Genomic DNA, 21,957 nt, shown 5'->3' on the forward strand with positions numbered 1-21,957 from the left:
TTTTTTTTTTTTTTTTGTCCTTTTTGAGACCGGCCGCACCGCGCTCAGCCAGTGAGCGCTGTGAGCGCAGCGGTCATCCCTATATAGGATCCGAACCACGGGAGCGCTGGTGCGCTCCCAGCGCCGCACTCTCCTGAGTGCGCCACGGGCTCGGCCCGATTTTGGTTTTTAATTGCTAATCATGTTCTTTTTTCCTCATTTTACACCCAGGTTAAGGTTTATCCAGTAAGAAACTACTGTGATCGTCTTGTATTGTGGAAAACATGTGGGCTTGAACTCCTGTAACTTGTAAATTGTCTGCATACAGCTCTTACAAGTCATTCTTTATCTACAGTTAGCTTCTCTGGGAAGTGCCTTTTATTCTTTAAAACAATGGAAGAGAGAAATCAGAATTTTAACAACAGTGAAAGTATTGGGAAATTTGCTATAGTGCCTATTAACATGCTTCCTGATTTCATGAACTAGGTACTACCTAGCCTTGACAGCTGTTTGTCATGCATGTACTTAGTAGGAAGTCAGGAAATGAGGTTCTTTTGGGTTGTTAGTATTTGAAAACAAAACAAAACCTCTGAAATACTGCTTTCAGCAACCTTACTGAAATGGTTTCCCATGCAGAACTATCTTTACCTGATTTGAAGGGCTTGTGGCAGTGGTAGTAACAGCAGTGTGCGAACAGTTCTGCAGAACCTGCACCTGGGTTGTAATGGAATTCTGCCAGATGAATGGGCCGATTTTGACTTAAATGAAAAAGAGAAAATAGTACTAAATGCATAGATACATAGATACACTTGCAAAAATATTTTACTCTGAGTATATTTTCTTGTCTTGTTTAGCAGATAAATACTTTAAATATGAATATAGTGTTGGCTTTAGGTTCTGAAGTAGAATTACCATGTGTTATCCCAGTACGTTTCAATATCAGAGTGTTTTAGTTTTAAAAGAAGAAAAGTTCCAGGATGATTGTTGTATTAAGTACTCTTGAAAGCAAGGTCCTGATAGCACCCAGATAATGTTCCTATTGATAATGAAAGTTTCCTGTTGTGATAAGGACTGTTAGCAGGCAGCCACAAAGGAAAGGGTAACATGGGGCATTGATGTTTTAAGGTGGAGGGGTGAGAAGATGAAGGGGTGCACAGGTATGTACGGAGTTCTGAGCTGGAACTGTAAGCCTTGACTTCTCTGCCCAGCTCTCAGACTTTTGAATTGAGTTGTTTACCATTTTAGCTTTCTGGGAACACAGCTTGTTTCAGCCCTCAAGTGAGCAGCTAGCAGATCAAGAATTCTTACCATTTATCAGCAAAATTTTTGATTAGGGAGAGAATAAAAAGTAGGATATCGGCCATGATCTGAGTGATAATCTCTGTGTATAGCTATTTTAGGTTTTTTCTTTGCTGGAAGATGATGCTGCCATAGCCTTATAGTCACAGAGGATGTGCTCTTGCTGCCACTGGAACATGAAAGTGTAGATGTCTGTGGTACTCACTCTCGGAAAAGGGACATCAGGAGGGAGGTGAATATGGGAAAGGTAGATTTGAGAGCTGTCAGTTTGGAGGGTTAAATAAAGCTAATTGGCAGGCTTTAGGAAGTGAAGACAGAGAATCGGGCCAAGGACAAACCTGTGGGAACAACTGCATTTAAGGAGGCAGAGAAAGTACAGGTGGGGTGAAGAACCAGGAGAGTAGATGATTGAAAAATATAAAATACTCACAAATTAACCTAATATGAGACATGGAGAGTGGTTGAGAATGACAGAATACTTTCATAGGAGAAATAGAGGAAGATATGAATAAATGGAGAGAGTTTTTATGCTCTGGATAAGATTAACTGTATATATATTTTTTGGTGGTTGGCCAATATGGAGATCTGAACCCTTGACCTTGGTGTTATAACAACGTGCTCTAACCAGCTGAGCTAACTGGCCAGCCTAAGATTAACTATATGAAAATAACGCTTCCCTACTTAAATGCAGTATAATAGAACTTTTTTTTATATATTGCTGAGTTCTATTCCCTAGTGTTTTATTAAGTATTTTTGTGCCTATATTCATGACAGATATTTGTCTGTAGATTTTTTTTTTTTTTTTGGTACTGTTTTTGTCTGGTTTTGGTATCAGGGTTGTGCTAGGTTTATAAAATGATTTGGGGAGTGTTTCTTCCTATGAAAGAGATTGTGTAGGTGTTTATTTTTCTTAAAATGTTTCTAGAATTCTCCAGTGAAACCATCTGGGGCTGGAGATCTCCTTTGTGGGAGTTTTTAAAATGATGAAATCAATTTATTTAATAGTTATAAGACTGTTGTAGATGATCTGTTTCATATTGGGTGAATTGTGATAGTTTGTGTTTTTCTAGGAATTGGTCCATTTCAATTGTGTAGAGTTGCCTGTAGTCTTCCCTTACTATCTTTTTGATGCCCATAGAAACTGTAGTCATATCCCCTGTTTCATTCTTGATATTTGGTAATTTGTGTATTTTGTCTTTTTTATCAGTCTTGTAGGTTTGTCAAACTTTTGACAAACCTGTTTGTTTCATTGATTTATCTCTTTTGTTTTTCTGTTTTCAATTTCATTGATTTCTGCTTTTTATTCTTTCCTTTTGTTTTAGGTTTATATTGTTTGATTTTTAGGTTCCTGAAGTAGGAGCTTAGCTTATGGATTTAAGATTTTTCCTCTTTCCTAATGTAAACATTTCATGCATGAATTTTTTTCTTAACACTGCTTTAGTTATATCCTGCAAATTTTTTTTCTCTCTAATCTTATTTAATCTCCATAACAAGTCTGGCAGTAGGTAGGGATTTTCAACTTTACAAAGAGAGAAATAGGCTCAGAGAGATTATGTAACATTCCTAAATTCTCAAGGCTCAGCTGAGTCCTGAGCCAGGTAGTCTAGCTGCAAGTGCAGATGGCCTTCAAGCCTCCTCCTAGCTCTAAAATTCTGTTTTACAGTGTATTATTTGCCTTGAATCAAGACCATATAGGCTCCAGATTTCAAACTTGATTAGGGATGAAAATGTAAACTAAGGCTTCAATCAGTGTCATTATTTTTTGAGCATTGACCTGGTACTATGTGGTATTTTGTAGGGGGATTTCAAAAGTGGTGAGGAAAATTGTTTCTATAAGGAGTTTTTAATCCAGCTGAAGAGAAATAAATTACTTAAATGAAACTCAGGAACAGTAGGTAACATTCTGAATCCTGTGATGTTAATTGAGTACAGTAGGAGTTTAGAGATTGAGAAGTCCACTGTAGTTGGAGAAAACATTATGAAAGAGGTAAGACTTGGGCTGGCCAGTTAGCTGAAATCTATGTCTTAAAGTAGCAGAATTTACTTCTCACTCACTGATGTTGGTCAGGTGGCTGTCCTCAGTGGCACTCCTCCAGTGGTGACAGGGGTGTGGGCTGCTTCTAACTTGGCAATTCATAATTCTGAAGTTTTTTGCTTTCAGTCTCTCAGGTGGGGAAGGAGGAGAGAACCCATACTTGTCCTTAACTCCTTTTTGCTGTGAGTGACACCTTGCTTCTACCCACATTCCCTTGGGCAAGAACTAGTCTTATGGCTCCAACCAAACTTTAAGGCAGGATGTGAAATGTAGGGGGACAGATACTTGGTGAGTAATAACAATCTCTGTCACACCATTATTGGCAAGCTGTTGGTAAATGTATGTTCTCTGTATTGCTGCTAGGAGGGTAGATAATCATCTTTCAGTAATTTAAGAAATGGTAAGCTACTCTAACTCTAACCCAGCAATTTCATGTTAAAAAATTCTATGGATGTATGCAAAGATAGCTGCAGGAATATTTATTATAGCATTGATTATAATAATGAAAAACTGAAAACAATTTAAATGTCTAACAAAGAGGATTGGTTAAATAAATTGTGGTCTTTTTGTATTGTGGGATGATATCAGCTATTAATGATTATGTGGCAGAATGTCTAATGATGTTGGGCTTAAACTGTTCTTGATATAAGAGAAAAAATCAGTTACAAAAAAGAACATATGTCCCATTTTTGTAAGCACTTTTTTACATGCATAGAAAAAAGGCTGGAGGAGGTCTCTGGTTTTGGCAAAATAGTAGGCTAGATAAATGTAAAAACCCCTACTACAAAATGCATATTGCGTTTTCAAGAAAGATAAATCCTCATTAAGACAAAAAAGTGGGGGAGTTTAGGGATTGAAAATAAAAGCATCTGGTGAGCATTCTGGTACTGCAGTCCCTTAAAGGTGTTTGCCAGTTTTAGTAACTTGTGGTTTAATTTCTGCAGAGATAGGAGAAAAAAGCCTTGACTCTATGAGTATTAGAATAAGATACCAAATAAGAGTATGTGTCTTCTATGGGCTGAACATTCAGTAAAAGATAGGCAGACTACAAAAAATCTGCCCATGAGCACACAGAGATGCCTCTCTGAGCATGGACCCTGGATTGGTGGGGGAAGGGACTGGGAACTCATGGCATGGGTTTCCCTTCATGTGGGTTTTGTGTTCAGTTTTACAATACTTGTGTGGTCTGGGGAATCTCTAGATTGAGAAATTGACATGAAAAGTGGTTTAAGGCTGATAATATGACAGAGGTTATCTGTCAAAAATAAACTATTCTAGAAGGATATATCCTGAACCCAGACCACATAGATTTCCCAGAAATAAAGCACCACCCAAGATGAACTCAATACAGAATTACAAAGCATGAGACGAAACAGTTGACCAGTTTTCTATGAGCAAGAATCAACAGATAGAACAAACTAAATCCATGAAGAGAAGAAGTAGAAAGCACAGAGAAGAATAAGGTGCCATCATACAACTAAAGAAAAATTGGAAAAAAAAGAGCCAGTAAAACTTCTGGAAATGTAAAATAGTCATCAAAATTAAAACCCAGTGGGTAGGATAAAATAGCAGCTTGAACACAGAAGAGAGAATTAATGAACTAGATTAGGTGTTGGCCTATGGGCTGGGTTATGGCTTGCTTTTTTACTGTCTGCAAGGTAAGAATGTTTTTTACATTTTAAAGCATTGTTTTGTTTTTTTTAAAAAGACAAACTAAAGTGTGCTACATAAGACTGTAAGTCACCTGCAGCTTAAAGGTTATAGGACATGGAGAGTGAGATGAGGAGGTCTGATATACATCTAGTCATCTAATGGGAGTTCAAGAAGGAGATAATAGCTGGCTGGTTAGCTCAGTTGCTTAAGGATGGGTATTATAACACCAAGGTCAAGGGTTTGGATCCCTGAACTGGCCAGCTGCAAAAAAAAAAAAAGAGGAACAGACAATATTCAAAGAAATAATGAGAATTTTCTAGAGTAATGAACGATATGAATCCTAAGATTCAGAAAGTTCAAAGAGGGCCGGCCCGGTGGCGCACTGGATAGTGCGCCGCTTGGGAAGCGCGGCGGCGCTCCCGCCCGAGGGTTTGGATCCCACATACAGACCGGTTCCCGCTCACTGGCTGAGCGAGGTGCGGGAGCAACACCGAGGGTTGCAATCCCGTTGCCGGTCCCCGGTCCGGTATGGGGGCAACACTGAGGGTTGCGATCCGTTGCCGGACACGGAAAAAGACAAAAGACAAAAAAAAAAAAGAAAGTTCAAAGAGTCCTGAGCCAAAAACAAACAGAAAACCAAAATTCCACACGTAGACACTTTATATTGAAACTGCAGAACCTTTCCAAAGACAGAAAGATCTTAAAAACAACCAGAATGAAAAATTAGTTTATGCATAAGGTTCAACACTTAGACTGACATCTCACTTCTCAACAGCAATGATGAAATCCAGAGATTTCTTCAAAGTGCTGGTGGAAAGGATTGTTAATCTAGCATTGTATATCCAGCTCTCTAGATCATCATTCAAGAATTAGGATGAAATAAAATGTTTTCACATAGAAATAGTTTACCACCAACAGAATTTCGCTGAAAGAACTACTTCAGGACAAAGGAAATAACCAGAAGGAAGGAATGAAATTCAAAAAGGAATAGAATGCTGAGCAAGGAAATTGGTAAATATGTGAGTGAATCTAAACAAGCATGAATTCTTATTGAAGAATTATTGAGAAAATAATATCGGGAGCGTAAAAATAGGGTGGAGCTAAAGTATTAGTAATTACATGCAGTCAAGAGATGGTCATCATAGATAGTGTTCTAAGAATCTTTTATTGGTTGGGAGGAGAAAAGAAATATAAATACTGTTAATCTTTCGATTTTGTTAAGTCAAGAATGCATGTTACATTTTAAGGGTAACTACTAAAGAAAACAAATTGAATATACAACTTTCAGACTGGTAGAGGGTTTGGAAAGAAGGAATAAAAACTTGATCAACTAAACAGAAGTCAGGAAAGGGGCAGGGAGCATAGGAAAAAATGGTAAATAGCGCAAAATAAGATTGTGAGAAGTAAATATTACTGTATCACAATAAGCTTAAGTGGATCAAACACTAGTTAAAAAACAAGGATTGTCAGACTGGAGTTGTATTTAAAAAAACAAGATCTTGTTCTCATATGTTTATAAGAAGTGCCTAAAATACAAGGACATGTAAAATTTCTGGAAAAAGAATGGAAAAGTTAAGCCAGGCAAGTAGGCTGAGAGAGGTAGAAATGGCACAAGTGTCCATCAACCCATGAACAGATAGATAAAACGGTGTTTTTATATATATATATATATATAAACATCGTATATCTGCAATGGAATGTTATTCAGCCATGAGAATGAATCTAGTTCTGATACATGCATCAGCATGGATAAACCTTGAATATATTGTACTACGTGAAAAAAGCCAGACATGAAAGGACATATATGAGTCCACTTATACGAAGTATCTAGAATTGGAAAATTCATAGAGACAGAAAGTAAACAAGGTTATCAGAGGATGGGGGAAGGGGAGAATGAAAAGTTAATGGTTGTAGAGTTTCTGTTTGGGGTGATGATAAAGTTTTGGAAATGGTGATGATAGTTGCCCAACATTGTGAAGGTAATTAATGCCACTAAGTCATACACTTAAAAATAGTTAAAATGGTGAGTTTTATGTTATATATATTTTACCACAATATTTTTTTAAAGCAGAAGAGTGACTGATATTATCAACCATAAGTAAACTGTAAGGCAAAAAGTATTTATAGGGATAAGGAGGGTCTTTACATAATTATGTTTGCTCTGTGTGACAGAGAAAGTTATACCCTCTCTTGGGAAGATTATATTTACTCCAGCTTTATGGTTCTTTTAAGTACTTTTTAATAACCAGCATACAATTAAAAATTATAAGGTTACAAAGAAGTAGGAAAATATGACCCATAAACTAGAGAAGAAAGTAGTCAATAGAATCAAATCTACAGGTGCCCCAGATAATAGAATTAGATAATAAATTCTTATAAATATGCTAAAGAAATTAGGGAAAAATGAAAAAATGGGGAATTTCAGTTTTGAAATGGAATCTCTAAAAAGGGGCCTAATGGACAACATGTAGACCTGAAAAATGCAATACCCAAAATTAAGAATTTATTGGAATTAACACAAGACTGGATATAGCAGAAGAGTGAATCAGTGAATTCAAAGACATTTGAATTGAAAATTTTAAATTGAAAATTTTCAAGCTGAAGCACTATTGGATTGGATTAATACACAGGATCAGTTGATGGGGAATTTGGGGTTAGGCACTATGGTCTGTTATGGGTCAGGACTAGGGCGACAGCAGTAGAATAAAAGGATGGGATAAATGTAAAAATTATTAGAAATTCTTATTACAAATACATTGTTACCATAATGATTATTATTACCAAAAAAAAGTTGATAAGGTTTGGTAGGAGATCAGATGTGGATGTAAGTTGTTAGAGGAATTAAAAATAACTCCAAGGGGCTGGCTGGTTAGCTCAGTTGTTTAGAGTGTGGTGTTATAACACCAAGGTGTAGGGTTTGGGTCCTCATCCCAGCCAGCACCAAAAAAATTAAAAATAAGAATAAAAATAACTTCAAGGATTATACTAATAAATAGCCTACTTTAAGCCAGATAATTGAGCAGTATATTTTAAAATTTACTGTCTCTAATTTGTATAACACTCTTGAACATGAGCGTTGTTATCTTTCGACTGGTGAAAAAACTGTATTTTAGAATGGTTAAGTGACCATCTAACAGCTAACGAAGCTGGAATTTGACCCAGGTCTTGATAGTTCTGAGGTCTGTCCTCTTTCCTGTATATCACATTGTTTTTAGCTTGTAAGACTGGAAGAATGTACTGCCCCGGGCAGAGCTAAAAGTTATTGGAAAGTAGAAGTATTTGGAAGCATGAAGTGCCCATAATATATCCTAGGAGAGGTGTGCTTTAGGCAGCTGGGAACACTGGACTACTAGTGCAAAGCAGAAAGGCTAGGATTGGAGTCATGGCTGTCGGGTGATCTGATTATAGGTGATGGGTGAAGCCTTAAGTGGATGGATTCGTTAACAGATTGTTGAGAGCCTTGGGGAACGCTTTCAGTATGAGGTTGGAGGAAGACTGGGTGCCTACAAAGCAGAAAGGGAGAATGAGTCAGGGAAATAGGTGGAACACCAAAAAGTCCAGTTTCATGGGAATCAGTGGAAGAACTGAGGGTTTGTAGGATGAGGAAGTGATCAATGACATGATACACTTATTAAACAAATACTTACAGAGCATTCAGAGTGCCAGACTCTGCTGGGTGCTGGTGATACAGCAGTGATCCAAGCAGACAAGATTCCGGCCCTCGAAGATTAGTGTTTAGTGGGAAGGTGGATAATAAATAAAGGAAAAGATACTACAGAGAAAATTAATAGGTCAATGCCAGAAAGTGTCCAGGGGTGAGAAAGGCTGCTTGAAATGGAAATGTCAAGAAAATTAAAGCCTGAAGGGTGAGAAAGGGCCAAGCAGAGAAAAGGCTGGGGAAGAACATTTCAGACAGAGCCTCAAGTGTAAAGACCCTGAGACAGTGAAGAGAGGGGCGTGGCTGAGGCGGTGAAAGGAGGCTAGTGTAGCTGGAGTCAAGTGCACAGGTATGGTGATGGCCAATGAGTGAGTCAGGTGGGTTGACGTGTCAGGGCTAGTTAGGAAGGGCCTGGCAGTGCTGTGGGAAGCCACTGGACACTTGGAGGAGGGGAGAGAACAGGTCCAATTCATGTTTTAAGAAGCTGTTTCTGATTGCTATACACAGAACACATTGTAGCAGGCAGACTGACAAGGCAGGCACTAAATGCTGTGGCAGGTGACTGAGAATTAACAAAACATGTACATTGTGTTTGGATGAAAAGTCTCTAGAGATTGTTTGTTATCATGTTTCAGTGACATTTACAAGGGTACTTCAAAAAGTTCATGGAAAGATTCGTATTATCTTTCAATTCTATTTTTCCATGAACTTTTTGATGTACCCTCATTTTTCTAGATTTTAATATCTTCATTGTCATTTTCCAGAGGATGACAGAAGAGATCCTGAAGGTTTTCTTTTTCCTTTGTGCTTGAAATAATGTAATTAATTGTTTAGGAAGGAAGATTCATGCTTCTGAACATTGATGACACTTTTGCCTCATTCTAGTAAAAGAGATGGAACTTACAGGGATAAATTCTTTTGAATCACTGTTGAATTATTGGTTTCCATTAGAGAATTTGTTTCTCCTCCCAGCTCTGCTTCTGTATGTTGATAGCACTAGAAATATTAGTCTTAGTCAGTCTCCAAATGACTTTACAAACCTTTTGTTACTGGCCATCCGCAAAAAATAAAAAATAAAATAAATAAAAACCTTTTGTTTAGACTGTGTATGTAATATTTTTTTGCAATTTTGGTATGGAAAATTTCAAACATAGATAGAAGCAAAGAGGATAATGTAATAAACCCCCATGTGTACAGGTCATTATTGATGAGCAGCCATCAGCTCAGGGCTGATCTTTTATCTATACCTCCAAACACTCACCACCCTCATTCTGTTTGTTTTGAAGCAAATTCCAGGTATATAATTTTATCTATAAATAGCTCAGGATATACTTCTACAAGGTAAGGACTTCACATTTTAGTGTGTTTTATTCCCTCTTAGAGCACCTAAGTGCACTGCTTTTCACTTCCTAGTGTCTCTGTTTGGACCGTGAATTCTTTGGTTACCTTATATACATAAAGGAAGCCTTTTCATAGGGATGGTAAATAAATTCTTTATCAGGACCTTCAGTACTGAGTGTTTTTCTAATAGCGTGTCACTTTTCTATTTTCTTTTAAACCAGGAGAACAACAAGCCCTGACGTTCACTATTTCAGGAGATCATAATACTGAAGTGTTACACTACGTAAGTCAGAGAAAGAAAGGATCCTGAAACATATGGTAAGAAGGAATGAGTCAGCTGGACTGCCTTGTTATGCCTTCTTTTTTTCCTCCATTCCATTCTTTCTTTGTTATATTTGATCGTATGTACAGAGAATATTCTTTTGAAAGCAAAAAGGGAACTAAACAGTTGAATCAAAAGGACAATGCACATGCTTTAGAAATACTGGCCTACTTTCTCGGGGGTATTTGATCAGCTGCTAACTACCCAAGATTAGACTATCCAAATTTAGTCTTCTCCATGATAGATATATATTTTTTGTTTTTGTTGTCCTTATCACTTGCTCTACTTAAACTTTTCAATAACATTGTCTTCACCTTTTTTTTTTTAAAGGACAGAAGACTCTATCAAACCTTTAATAGTTAAACATCTTTAACAAAGGTAGAAGGTAGAGAGAGTGATTGGCCTCTGCTTATTTTATACCAGTTGTAGTGGTACCCTTGCTGTTTATATCTTTCAGGCTAAAGGAAGTTCTATGAGGTCAAGGATTATTATACAGTCTAGATTCTCCCACAGTTATACTTAGCATGTCTTAGACATGTTTAGGGTATGGTGAATATATTTTTGGAATAAATGATTTAAAGGAATTAGGAATATTTTCTGGCACAGAATATTATGTATTACTTGTAGATATGCTGAGTTTGAGGGGAGAGCAAGTGGAAAGCTTCCATAGCTTGTGATAGGAAAGTTTGGAAGGAGAATGGGACTGGGAATCTGGTTTCAAGTTTGGTTAGCCTAAGGCACTCTGATGTCCTCTGTGCTTGCTTTTCTTTCTTTTCTTTTTTTTTTTTTTGTGTGTGTGTGTGTGAGCTTTTTTCTCTTAGCAACACAATATATTATCTCCATGCATGTATCTCCATTTTAGAAGATTAGGAAACTGAGATATCAGGTCTAATAGCAGATCTGTCTCCAAAGGATGAGAAACAATGCCTCTCATTTCTAAGTGTAGTATTTTTTCTAAAAGACCAGGTTGCTATTTATATCTTAAGAAGGAACACATGATGGCTACTAATGGAAGATAAATGAGACAAACTGGGAAATACATTTTGTCTCTTGGATTATTGCATCTACTACTGGGTAAAGATCAAAAAAGTTTTCTTCAACTCTTCTCAGCTCTAAATTTAACAAGTAGAGCTGCTCAGAGTCTCTTTTTGTTAAGCAGTTCAAAAGAAGACTTTATGTTAGGAGTGAACATAGTTAGCAAGGTTGGGTAAGAAGATGTTTCTCCTCATTTAAAGATGATGCCCTGGTCTAGAATAACAAACTGTTATTGCAGAAATCTTTGCCTTCTGTTAAATTTAGTTGATTGTCATTTGATAGGGCTCTAGTGCTGCTGTAGATCCAGTTAACTAGCAAGAGGGTGGGTATGTGCAGGAGGGGAGGTAAGCTGAAGCTGTTTGGGGCACTTACCCAATTCTTTTTTTTTTTTTGCCAGTTGGTCGGTACAGGGATTTGAATATTCATTTCTTCTTAACCACAAGTAAAATACCCATGCCACACACAATCTCTATGTTGGATTAATGTTCTTTGAAGCACACACCAATATTCCAACCATTGTTTGATCTTATAAGATTTAAGCATTTTCTAGAAATGTACTGTAGAGTGGGTTGTTGAGCATAATCTCTTCAGGACTGACGTGGTTCTCTTTCTTTTGCAGGCCTCATCGTTGGCAGTGACATTGATAAGAGGCTGGCATTTATTTCTCTTCTGATCAGCTAACTCTATACCTGTGAAAAGAAACTATGCATACTTGTTGGTCAGCAGAACCCAGGAACAAGAGTTATGGCCGTTGAAAAAGCTTGTCTGATTGCAGCTTGTTTTTCCTGGGTTTCGTCATCAGGGCCCTCCTCCCTTTCATCTCAGCAGCAGTGTGGTACCTTTTACTATTGGATAAAGATTAAGGGCCTGTTCTCTGGCCAACCAGAACTTAAGGTCTGTTGGAATAGGGTCAGAGACCAGTTTACCTGCAGCTGAGGAAAATGAAATTTCCGTTTTATCTGGTGCCTTGCTCAGGGAGCATGCTGATGCTTACGGAAGCCTGTGAATGAAAAGGAGATTGGGTTTTGTCGAATAGAAACTCATGGTTATGGCGAGTGACCCAACGTGATCAGAGGGGCAGGAGCCACAGAGGAGTTTATGACGGGCTATACCATGTTGCGCAATGGGGGCGTGGGGAACGGAGGCCAGACCTGTATGTTAAGGTGGTCCAGCCGTGTCCGCCTCACATGGCTCAGCTTTACGCTCTTCATCATCCTGGTTTTCTTCCCTCTCATTGCTCACTACTATCTCACCACTCTGGATGAGGCTGATGAGGCAGGCAAGCGGATTTTTGGCCCCCGGGCTGGTAATGAGCTATGTGAGGTAAAGCATGTGCTGGATCTGTGCCGCATTCGCGAGTCTGTAAGTGAAGAGCTTTTACAGCTGGAAGCCAAGCGACAAGAGCTGAACAGTGAAATCGCCAAGCTGAATCTGAAGATTGAAGCCTGTAAGAAGAGTATTGAGAATGCCAAGCAGGACCTGCTTCAGCTCAAGAATGTCATTAGCCAGACTGAGCATTCTTACAAAGAGCTGATGGCCCAGAATCAGCCCAAGCTTTCTCTGCCCATCCGGTTGCTCCCAGAGAAGGACGATGCTGGCCTCCCTCCCCCAAAGGTCATTCGGGGTTGCCGGCTACACAACTGTTTTGATTATTCTCGTTGCCCACTCACCTCTGGCTTTCCAGTCTATGTTTATGACAGTGATCAGTTTGCCTTTGGTAGCTACCTGGAACCCTTGGTCAAGCAGGCTTTTCAGGCTACAGCACGATCCAGCGTTTATGTTACAGAGAATGCAGACATTGCCTGCCTGTATGTGGTATTAGTGGGAGAAATGCAGGAGCCAGCAGTGTTGCAGCCTGCTGACCTGGAGAAGCAGTTGTATTCCCTGCCGCACTGGCGGACAGATGGACACAACCATGTCATCATCAATCTGTCACGTAAGTCAGACACACAGAATTTACTCTACAATGTCAGTACAGGCCGAGCCATGGTGGCTCAGTCCACTTTCTATGCTGCCCAGTACAGACCCGGCTTTGACTTGGTAGTATCACCACTAGTCCATGCCATGTCCGAACCCAACTTCATGGAAATCCCACCGCAGGTGCCAGTTAAGCGGAAATACCTCTTCACCTTCCAGGGTGAGAAGATTGAATCCCTGAGGTCCAGTCTTCAGGAGGCCCGCTCCTTTGAAGAAGAGATGGAGGGTGACCCTCCAGCCGACTATGACGATCGGATTATTGCCACCCTAAAGGCTGTACAGGACAGCAAGCTAGATCAGGTCTTGGTGGAATTTACCTGCAAAAACCAGCCTAAGCCCAGTCTGCCTACTGAGTGGGCATTGTGTGGAGAACGGGAGGACCGCTTAGAATTACTGAAGCTTTCCACCTTTGCCCTCATTATCACTCCTGGGGACCCTCATCTGATTGTCTCATCTGGGTGTGCAACACGGCTTTTTGAAGCCCTGGAAGTCGGTGCTGTCCCAGTTGTGCTGGGGGAGCAAGTACAGCTTCCGTATCAGGACATGCTGCAGTGGAGTGAGGCGGCCCTGGTGGTGCCCAAGCCACGTGTTACCGAGGTTCACTTCCTGTTACGAAGTCTCTCTGATAGTGATCTACTGGCTATGAGGCGGCAAGGCCGCTTTCTCTGGGAGACTTACTTCTCCACTGCTGACAGTATTTTTAATACCGTGCTGGCTATGATTCGGACTCGCATTCAGATCCCAGCTGCTCCCATCCAGGAAGAGGCAGCAGCTGAGATCCCCCATCGTTCAGGCAAGGCAGCCGGAACTGACCCCAACATGGCTGACAATGGGGACCTGGACCTGGGGCCAGTGGAAACAGAGCCACCCTATGCCTCACCCAAATACCTCCGCAACTTTACTTTGACTGTCACTGACTTTTACCGCAGCTGGAACTCAGCTCCAGGGCCTTTCCATCTTTTCCCCCACACCCCCTTTGACCCTGTGTTGCCCTCAGAGGCCAAATTCTTGGGTTCAGGGACTGGATTTCGGCCTATTGGTGGTGGAGCTGGGGGTTCTGGCAAGGAGTTTCAGGCAGCACTTGGAGGCAACGTTCCCCGAGAGCAGTTCACAGTAGTGATGTTGACTTACGAGCGGGAGGAAGTGCTTATGAACTCTTTAGAGAGACTGAATGGCCTCCCTTACCTGAACAAGGTAGTGGTGGTGTGGAATTCTCCCAAACTACCCTCAGAGGACCTTCTGTGGCCTGACATTGGCGTCCCCATCATGGTAATAGAAAAAATGTGCAGTTTTACTGCATGAAATAGTATTTCACTCTTGATCTTTTCTGTGTTTCCTTTAGCTATCCTGATTTTTAGTAGAGAAGAATATGCACATACTTTTTTCTTTTGACCCGTGCAGGTTCCTTTCCCCTTGAAATTTCTGCTTGCTGCTTTTTCAGGTCTTGCTATTTCCACTGCCGCTCACTTCCTAAATCTGCCAAGACCCTCCAAAACTGAAAGTGATGCTGCACCCATGAAGGTTTACACAACCCCTTCAGTTATCCCAAAGGCTTCTTCCATGTCATAATAGGAACGATGATGATAACATTTTTTAGAAAGCTGACATTAGAAAGCACTTAGGACCTAGGCATTATAATTAGCGTTATATGACTTATATTATTATCACTGTTTCTTCATTTTATATCTATGGGAACCGTGGCTTAGAGAGGTTAATGAATTTGCCCGAGGGCGTGGTGAGTAACAGAGGAGCTGAGCTTCAGTATGTCTGATTGCAAAAACTGCAGTTTTAATCACTTCCCAAAGGATTTAGGAAGAAGACTGTCATTTCCCAGGATATTATAGAAGTCTTTTGGAAATCTGGAGTTGGGATTTGATATTTGGGAGTTGGAGATCCCAAACCTTCTTTTCTAGAGTATCTTGCAGGCTCTTTCTCATTCTTCACTCTATTTCTCAAGGTTAGGTGCTGTATTTTATAGAAAAATAATAGCCGAATATGTGAGATAGGGCTTTAATTCTGAGGACTTTGTTTATCTGCCTGCTGAATTAAACTTGGCAGTCTGGAAGAGAGTTGGCAACCCATCCCTCTTAAATGTTGGTCCCTAGAGCAGGTCCTAAGCAAACTGCTTGTTCTGCGGCATAGGTACTTCCCAGAAAAAGGTAGCAAAGGTGGCAGAAGGCCTAATGGGCCATACATTGCTAGAAGCTTGCTAAGAAAATTAGTAGTTTTCAGGGGAGATTTGTCTGGAAGAGGAATGTTTAAGCTAGTTGACTTTTTAAAAGAATTATTTCATTGGGGAAATAATTAATTTGAAATTTTTTCTAAGCACAGCGTGATGTGATAGAAAAAGTATGAGTTTTGGAGTGATATAGACCTGGAATTAAATAGCTATTTTGTGATCTTTGATAAGTTAATTAGCTTCTGTGACCTCAGGGTAAAGAGAAATCTAAGATAATCCTACTAAGTTTTCTAGAAAGGTGCTCAAAGATTATTTGATATTTTCTTACCCCATAATATCAAAGGACATGAAAACCTGTACTACATGTATGCTCTGCTTACATTATGGGCAGCTTTAACTAACTTCACTGATAAAGGCTTCTTGTGTCCACCATGTAATTTCTCTTTCTTCCATGGCTGTTACTACTTTCTTCCTGTACAGAGTCCTAGCAATCTTTGTTTTAAATTTTCTTTCTTAATACTGCTACTAATCTTTTCTGGTGTTTTATTATTTAATTGAATTTATAATCTGAGGCTATTCAAAGACTGTAGGTTTCTAAAAACTTTTATCCTGGAATTTACCTTGTGTTTCAAGAAAAGCTTTGTAAATGGGGGGATTTCTTTTATAGACTTCGTCCAAAATGAATTTCACTTTTTCTTTCTCAATTACAACTTTATGAATGTCACTGAAATTAAAAAAAAAAAAAATCATTTGCTCTGTGAAAAGTACATGCTGCTCAAATAGTAGAATAATAAAGCAGCTTTTGTTTTCCAATTTTCCTGTTTTCTTTTATTTTGATAGGGATATAGAGAAACTGGTGCCAGCCTGGTTAACAGTGACTGAGCGCACCGGCCATTCCTATATAGGATCCGAACCTGCGGCCGGAGCGGTGCTGCGCTCCCAGTGCCGCACTCTCCTAAGTGCGCCACGGGGCCGGCCCCTTTCTTTTAACTCTGATGTAAAATAAGTAGTCCTATTTGATTACTGGGCAGCCCATTGTGATAATACAATACCTAGTCATAAAATGACAGAAACTTTCCAAATAGGGAGCCATTCCAAATAGCTTTCTCATATTAGGAATACAAGTTTTTTCTAGTGTTTTTAAAAGAAGAAACAATTTCAAGCTAGAGAATTTCACTCTATTCTCTAAATATTTTGACTATGCTTTCTATTTAAGAGAGGTGGGTGTTGTGGGTAGCAGCTGAAATTGCTGACCTCAGGTCTCAGTGCTAGAGAGAGACTGGCAGCTCTCTCCCCGTAGGAAAATAGCACTGTTATGACACACACCTCAGAGTGTTTTTCTACCTAGCTGCAGAAATAATCTAGTCATTTCATTATGGTTAACAGACTTTTATAAAATTAGCAGCAGGTGGTTCCCAGGTAATCTCTCACATTCTAAACCTTTAGAGAAAATGATTTAAAATCAGCATATTGGCTAAATGAATCAATCCAGGGACCTTCATGCCATCTCAGAAAATGCTGGACAGTTTGTGCTACTCTTATGCTCAGGTTCCCAACTAAGCAGTAGGCATAAATGCTGGATATTTGTGGACTGTGGACTCTGTTGAGCCCTGGCTAAGTGGAGAAAGATTGTCTTAGGGGTGCCTTAGGGGTGTCTTATAGGACTTACAAAGGTTTCTCATTTTTTTCCAGTAATTACTTACATCATAAGAAAGGGATTTGGCCTAGAGTGAGGGTGGTCTTTATTGCCACCATCCTTGGACACTCTTGTCCCAGATGCTGTGTGTAAAGAATTTCAGCTCCTGGGGGATAGTGGCTCGGCAAGGACAGGACTTGCAGAGGTGGACAAAGTGCTGCCAGTTTTTCTGGATCTCTCATCTCAATGGTATTAGACTTCCCTGTTTCCTGCCTGTTTTGTAAACAGTTGAGTTGGATACTTTAGCTCCTGGAGCATGAAAACAAAGGTGTCTTTTTTTTTTTTTTTTTCCTTTTTGTCTTTTTCTGTGTCCGGCAACGGATCGCAACCCTCAGTGTCGCCCCCGTACCGGACCGGCAACGGGACTGCAACCCTCGGCGCTGCTCCTGCGCCTCGCTCAGCCAGTGAGCGGGAACCGGTCTGTATGTGGGATCCGAACCCTCGGCGGGAGCGCCACCGCGCTTCCCAAGCGGCGCACTATAGCAGTGCGCCACCGGGCCGGCCCCAACAAAGGTGTCTAATGGAAGCAATGTGTATAGGATTACTGTGCCAAGGGATTTGAGGTCTAGTCTTTTGAAAAACTCTCTGCTGGGTTGGGGATCACCACTTTCATGGCACCTTAAAGATGTTCCACTGTTTCCAGGCCTCCATTGTTTCTGATGATATGTCAGTGGAAATTCAAATTTTTGTTACACTATATGTAATGTGTGGTTTTCTCTGGCTGCTTTCAAGATTTCTTTGAATATGATTGTTAGCAGTTTGACTATGATTTGCCTTGGCATGGTTTTCTTTGATTTTTTTTTTTTTAAAGATGATCGGTAAGGGGATCTTAACCCTTGAGTTGGTGTTGTCAGGACCACACTCTCCCAAGTGAGCTAACCAGCCATCCCTATATAGGGATCCGAACCCGCGGCCTTGGTGCTATCAGCACCGCACTCTCCCAAGTGAGCTAACCAGCCATCCCTATATAGGGATCCGAACCCGCGGCCTTGGTGCTATCAGCACCGCACTCTCCCAAGTGAGCCACGGGCCGGCCCTTTCTTTGGTTTTTATTCAGAAAAGTGTTGGTGTTTTTGTCTTAGCAGGCAGTTAACTTGGTCGTACTCAAACTGGAGTGACAGTCTCTTGAACAGCAGCTCAAATGTTAGTTGAGTTCTTTCTGTTCTGCCAGTCTGCTCACAAACTGCACCAAGCATGCAAGGTTTAGGGGTGGGCCAGAGACTAGGCAGTTCACACACAGAACTTGGAGCTTCTGCTCTCTGACTCTTTCCTTTCTGGAGTTTCCTCCTTTCTCTCCAGGGGATGTGGTTGGCCCATACTCTTTCCTTTTATTCTTCAGGCCAGAAAGATTGTGGGTTTTGTTTGAGAGTTTTAGCTGTCCTTCATCATGCCAACTCTGGCCCACTCTCAGGGTAAAAGCAATAGTAACTCTCCCTGTATCAGTATTTTCTACCCTCTGAATTTCAGTTCCCCTCCGTAATTTGCCTTCTTTTGTTTACTTTCTTGTACCTTCAGGAAACTGCTTTTTTGACTTTTTTGCTCATAATTTCTGGTTGTCATCTGCAGGAGGACTGAGTCTGGTAGGAGCTAACTCAGCCCTCCTGGAAGCAGAAACCTGCAAGTAGTCCCACCAAAATTTTGGTTTGATTTACTCCTTATTCTGACCAGTTTACACATCTTCTTTACTCTGCTTTATTCTGGGAAATAGTCATAAGTACAGTGGCCTTTTGGAGCACTCTGTGGAAATGAGAATCTCAAAATCTGTGCTTCTGGAGTTTTTACACTTGGGCTGTTATGAAGGGATGTCTTCCATTTATCGACAGTGTGGTCTAGCTCACTCAGAAAATTGCACATCTTTACACTGCTTATGCACTCGTTTCTTTCTTTCTTTCTTTATTTGGCGGATGGCGGTACAAGGATCCAAGCCTGTGACCTTGTGTTGTCAGCACCATGCTCTCCCAAGTGAGCTGACTGGCCAGCCCTTTCACACTCATTTCTAAGACAGTCTTCTGACAGCCAATTCTCAGGTCTTAATTTTTCATTCTCTTCTCCATAAAGGGTACAACTCATTTACACAGGGTGCCTTGGAAGGGAGAGAACATTTGAACAGAGTTTGAATGAAGTGAGAGAATGGGCTGTGTAAATTCTGGGGGAATAATGTACAAGGAATGGCAAGCTCGGGAAGCAGTACTCAGCACATCTGGGGTGGAGCGATCGATCGATCGAGGCGGGACACCCATGCAAGACTGTACAGGCTGTGGTAGGAGTCTGGGTTTTATCTTACATGCATTAGGATGCCATTGGAGGGTGCTGAGCAGAGGAGTCATGTGATTTGTGTGGGACTATGGGGAAAAGAGCGGAAACAGATTTGCAGTAGCCTAGGGAAGGGGTGGACAGTGGTGGTGGTGTAAGTTCAGAGATAAGCCTATCACGTGTCCTTAGTAGATTCTAAGGTCTCTGTAGAAGTATGTAGTAGTAGTAAGGCCAGAATGCACCATTTTTTCCAAAGGAAAACTAGATATATGGGATTCCTGTTCACTGCCCTTTTCTCTCCTTCCCAGTCCTTGATTTTCGAATTAAACATGGAGAGTTCTGTGTTTCAGGAACTTAAATGTTATACAAGGGGAGTTATTTTAGTAGTTTTCCCTGTAGTCTATTAGGGAAGGGAACAGTGGGTGGGGGCTACCTGGGTGTGCGCACTTGGCTCTTGAGCTCTGCAGCTTGAGACTCCACCTCTTGGGCTGTTAAAAGGCTTTACTTCCTGCTAGAACTCAGGCAAGATGAGAGGTTGTTCTAAAGCTTACTCCTGAGAAAGTTAACAAGCTTTATTTCTTATCTGTGCCCTCTGTACTTTAGAAAATATCCCTTCCTAAATTTGTGATTCCTAGGTGGAGTTAACAGGAAAAAACTTGTCTAGCTTTTTCTGGTAGGCTTCACTAGGTACTGGCATATCTTTGTGGTTTGTTTTTTTCTTTAACAATATTATACTTAATAACTTCGTGGCTATACCTATAGCTTTGTCTTTCTTTTTGAGAATGGGCTATATGATTGCAAAGGAAAATTATATAAAACAAAGTTACCAGAAATCAGAAATCAATAGCAAAAACTAGAAGTTTAGAGAATTTGTTGAAAAGTTATGTTGCACAAAAGACGTACTAATTGCAGCAAAGCAATTCTTTAGGTAGGTAATGTCTACCATCTTAGTTATATGTATCTTTTTTTACTAATTCAAAGTAAGGAATCTGAGACTGCAAGAATTATATTGCTTGAGGTTACTTGATTAATTAATACCTAAATTAGAACTAGGTCTCAAGACTTCTGACTGTAGTTTAGTGCATATTTTTTCTTTTTTTACCAAGTCTAAATTTCCAGTGGAGGCAGAGTTTTAAATACATAGATTATATATTATATAAGGATATATAAAATATATAAACATTAAAATACAAGAGTACTTCAGAAAATTCATGGGAAAATGGCATTAAAAGATAATACAAATCCTTCCACGAACTTTTCGAAGTACCCTTGTATTTTTAATTTTTGAAGTACTCTCGTATATAATATATGCATAAAATATGGAATATATATGAAAATGTATGACAAAGCAGGAAGAGGTAGTGTTAATCTCATGTTAGGATAATTGCTGACGATCTTCAGTCTTCCTGTGTGCTTGGCACTGAGTGTGAGCTTTATGTGCGTTCTCTCATTTGATGTTGCACCTCTGACCTATGCTGTTTACCTGCAGTTTTATAGGGTCATTGGCAACTTTTTCTCTTATAACTTAAAACAGACTTATCAGCTAAAACATGTTATTTTTTGTACTGCATTAGGCCAGTGTTTAAAGTTATAAATGGAAAGCCAGTTCACTGTTCCCTTCTTGCTGCTTGCCTTACTTTGTGTTTCCCAGCTCTTTGCCCCCGCCACTTGATGCTGATTGAGCAGAAGAGTCCCTTGAGTAACCAGAAGTGTTGGTGCCCCTTCTCTTTCTCTTGGCTTTTCCACCCACTTGCCTCAAGCTCTGTTACATAATACTCACAAGTGAGGTCCACATGACCACGAGCCTTGTCTTGCACCTCATTTTCTCTATCCCTGAGCTCTATGATGGGTTACCTTTCCAAGTTAGAGGAAGGGTAACAGAGGACTGAAGTTAGTTGCCATTTACCTTTTTTGCCTCTGTAATGGCTTGGACATAAGGTTCATTCCCAGATACGGATTCATTACAGAGATGTATGTGCTTGTGTATGTACTTTTGGGGCCCAGAGATTGTCGGGCCTGTCTGGGCCAAATGTAATCTTAAGGAGAAAAAAGATTACATTTTAAGTGTATAAAAATAGCTGAATTTAGTGGGTGGCAGGGTTGTAGGCAATGACTGCTGTTCTGTTCCATTGTGTGAGAAGAAAGGTATGAAGAGAAAAGGTCAAGGCCTTTATGAATGAGAGTGAGCAGAACCAGAGCTGCGGCATCAGGGAGCTCTGCACTTGAAACAAGGGAAATGAGAGACAATGAGCATTGCTCCTGACTCGATTGCTTAGACTGGTGGATTTTTTGCTACAGAAAATGACACGAAATACTGAGAAGTTTCCTAATTTCTCTCTAGTTACTATTCTTTAGTATTATTTAATATATTGAATGTTTATTTGTGGTTTTGATCTATAAACTTCTCAAATCTTTATTCCGTATTCTGAAAATAGAATGGCAGGGCTAAATTATGTCCTATTCCCTCCTCGTTCAGTTATTCATTTATTCATTCATTCATTTATAGAACATTAGTTGATATATGCCAGGC

The 21,957-nt window shown here is 40.1% G+C and overlaps 1 protein-coding gene across 2 annotated transcripts in view; it reads left to right on the plus strand.

Moving 5' to 3' along the window:
* EXTL3 (exostosin-like glycosyltransferase 3) overlaps nt 1-21,957 on the plus strand; it is a 65,029-nt gene that overhangs the window by 15,016 nt on the left and 28,056 nt on the right. For both annotated transcript variants that reach the window (XM_008583825.1, XM_008583826.1), the window contains exons 2-3: nt 10,187-10,283; nt 11,942-14,568. In XM_008583825.1, the coding sequence (XP_008582047.1) occupies nt 12,421-14,568 (2,148 nt within the window). In that variant the 5' untranslated portion in view covers nt 10,187-10,283; nt 11,942-12,420. The remainder of the gene's footprint in view (nt 1-10,186; nt 10,284-11,941; nt 14,569-21,957) is intronic.

This window comes from Galeopterus variegatus, unplaced genomic scaffold, assembly GCF_000696425.1.
Source record: "Galeopterus variegatus unplaced genomic scaffold, G_variegatus-3.0.2 Scaffold3055, whole genome shotgun sequence".
NCBI classification, from domain to species: Eukaryota; Metazoa; Chordata; class Mammalia; order Dermoptera; family Cynocephalidae; genus Galeopterus; species Galeopterus variegatus.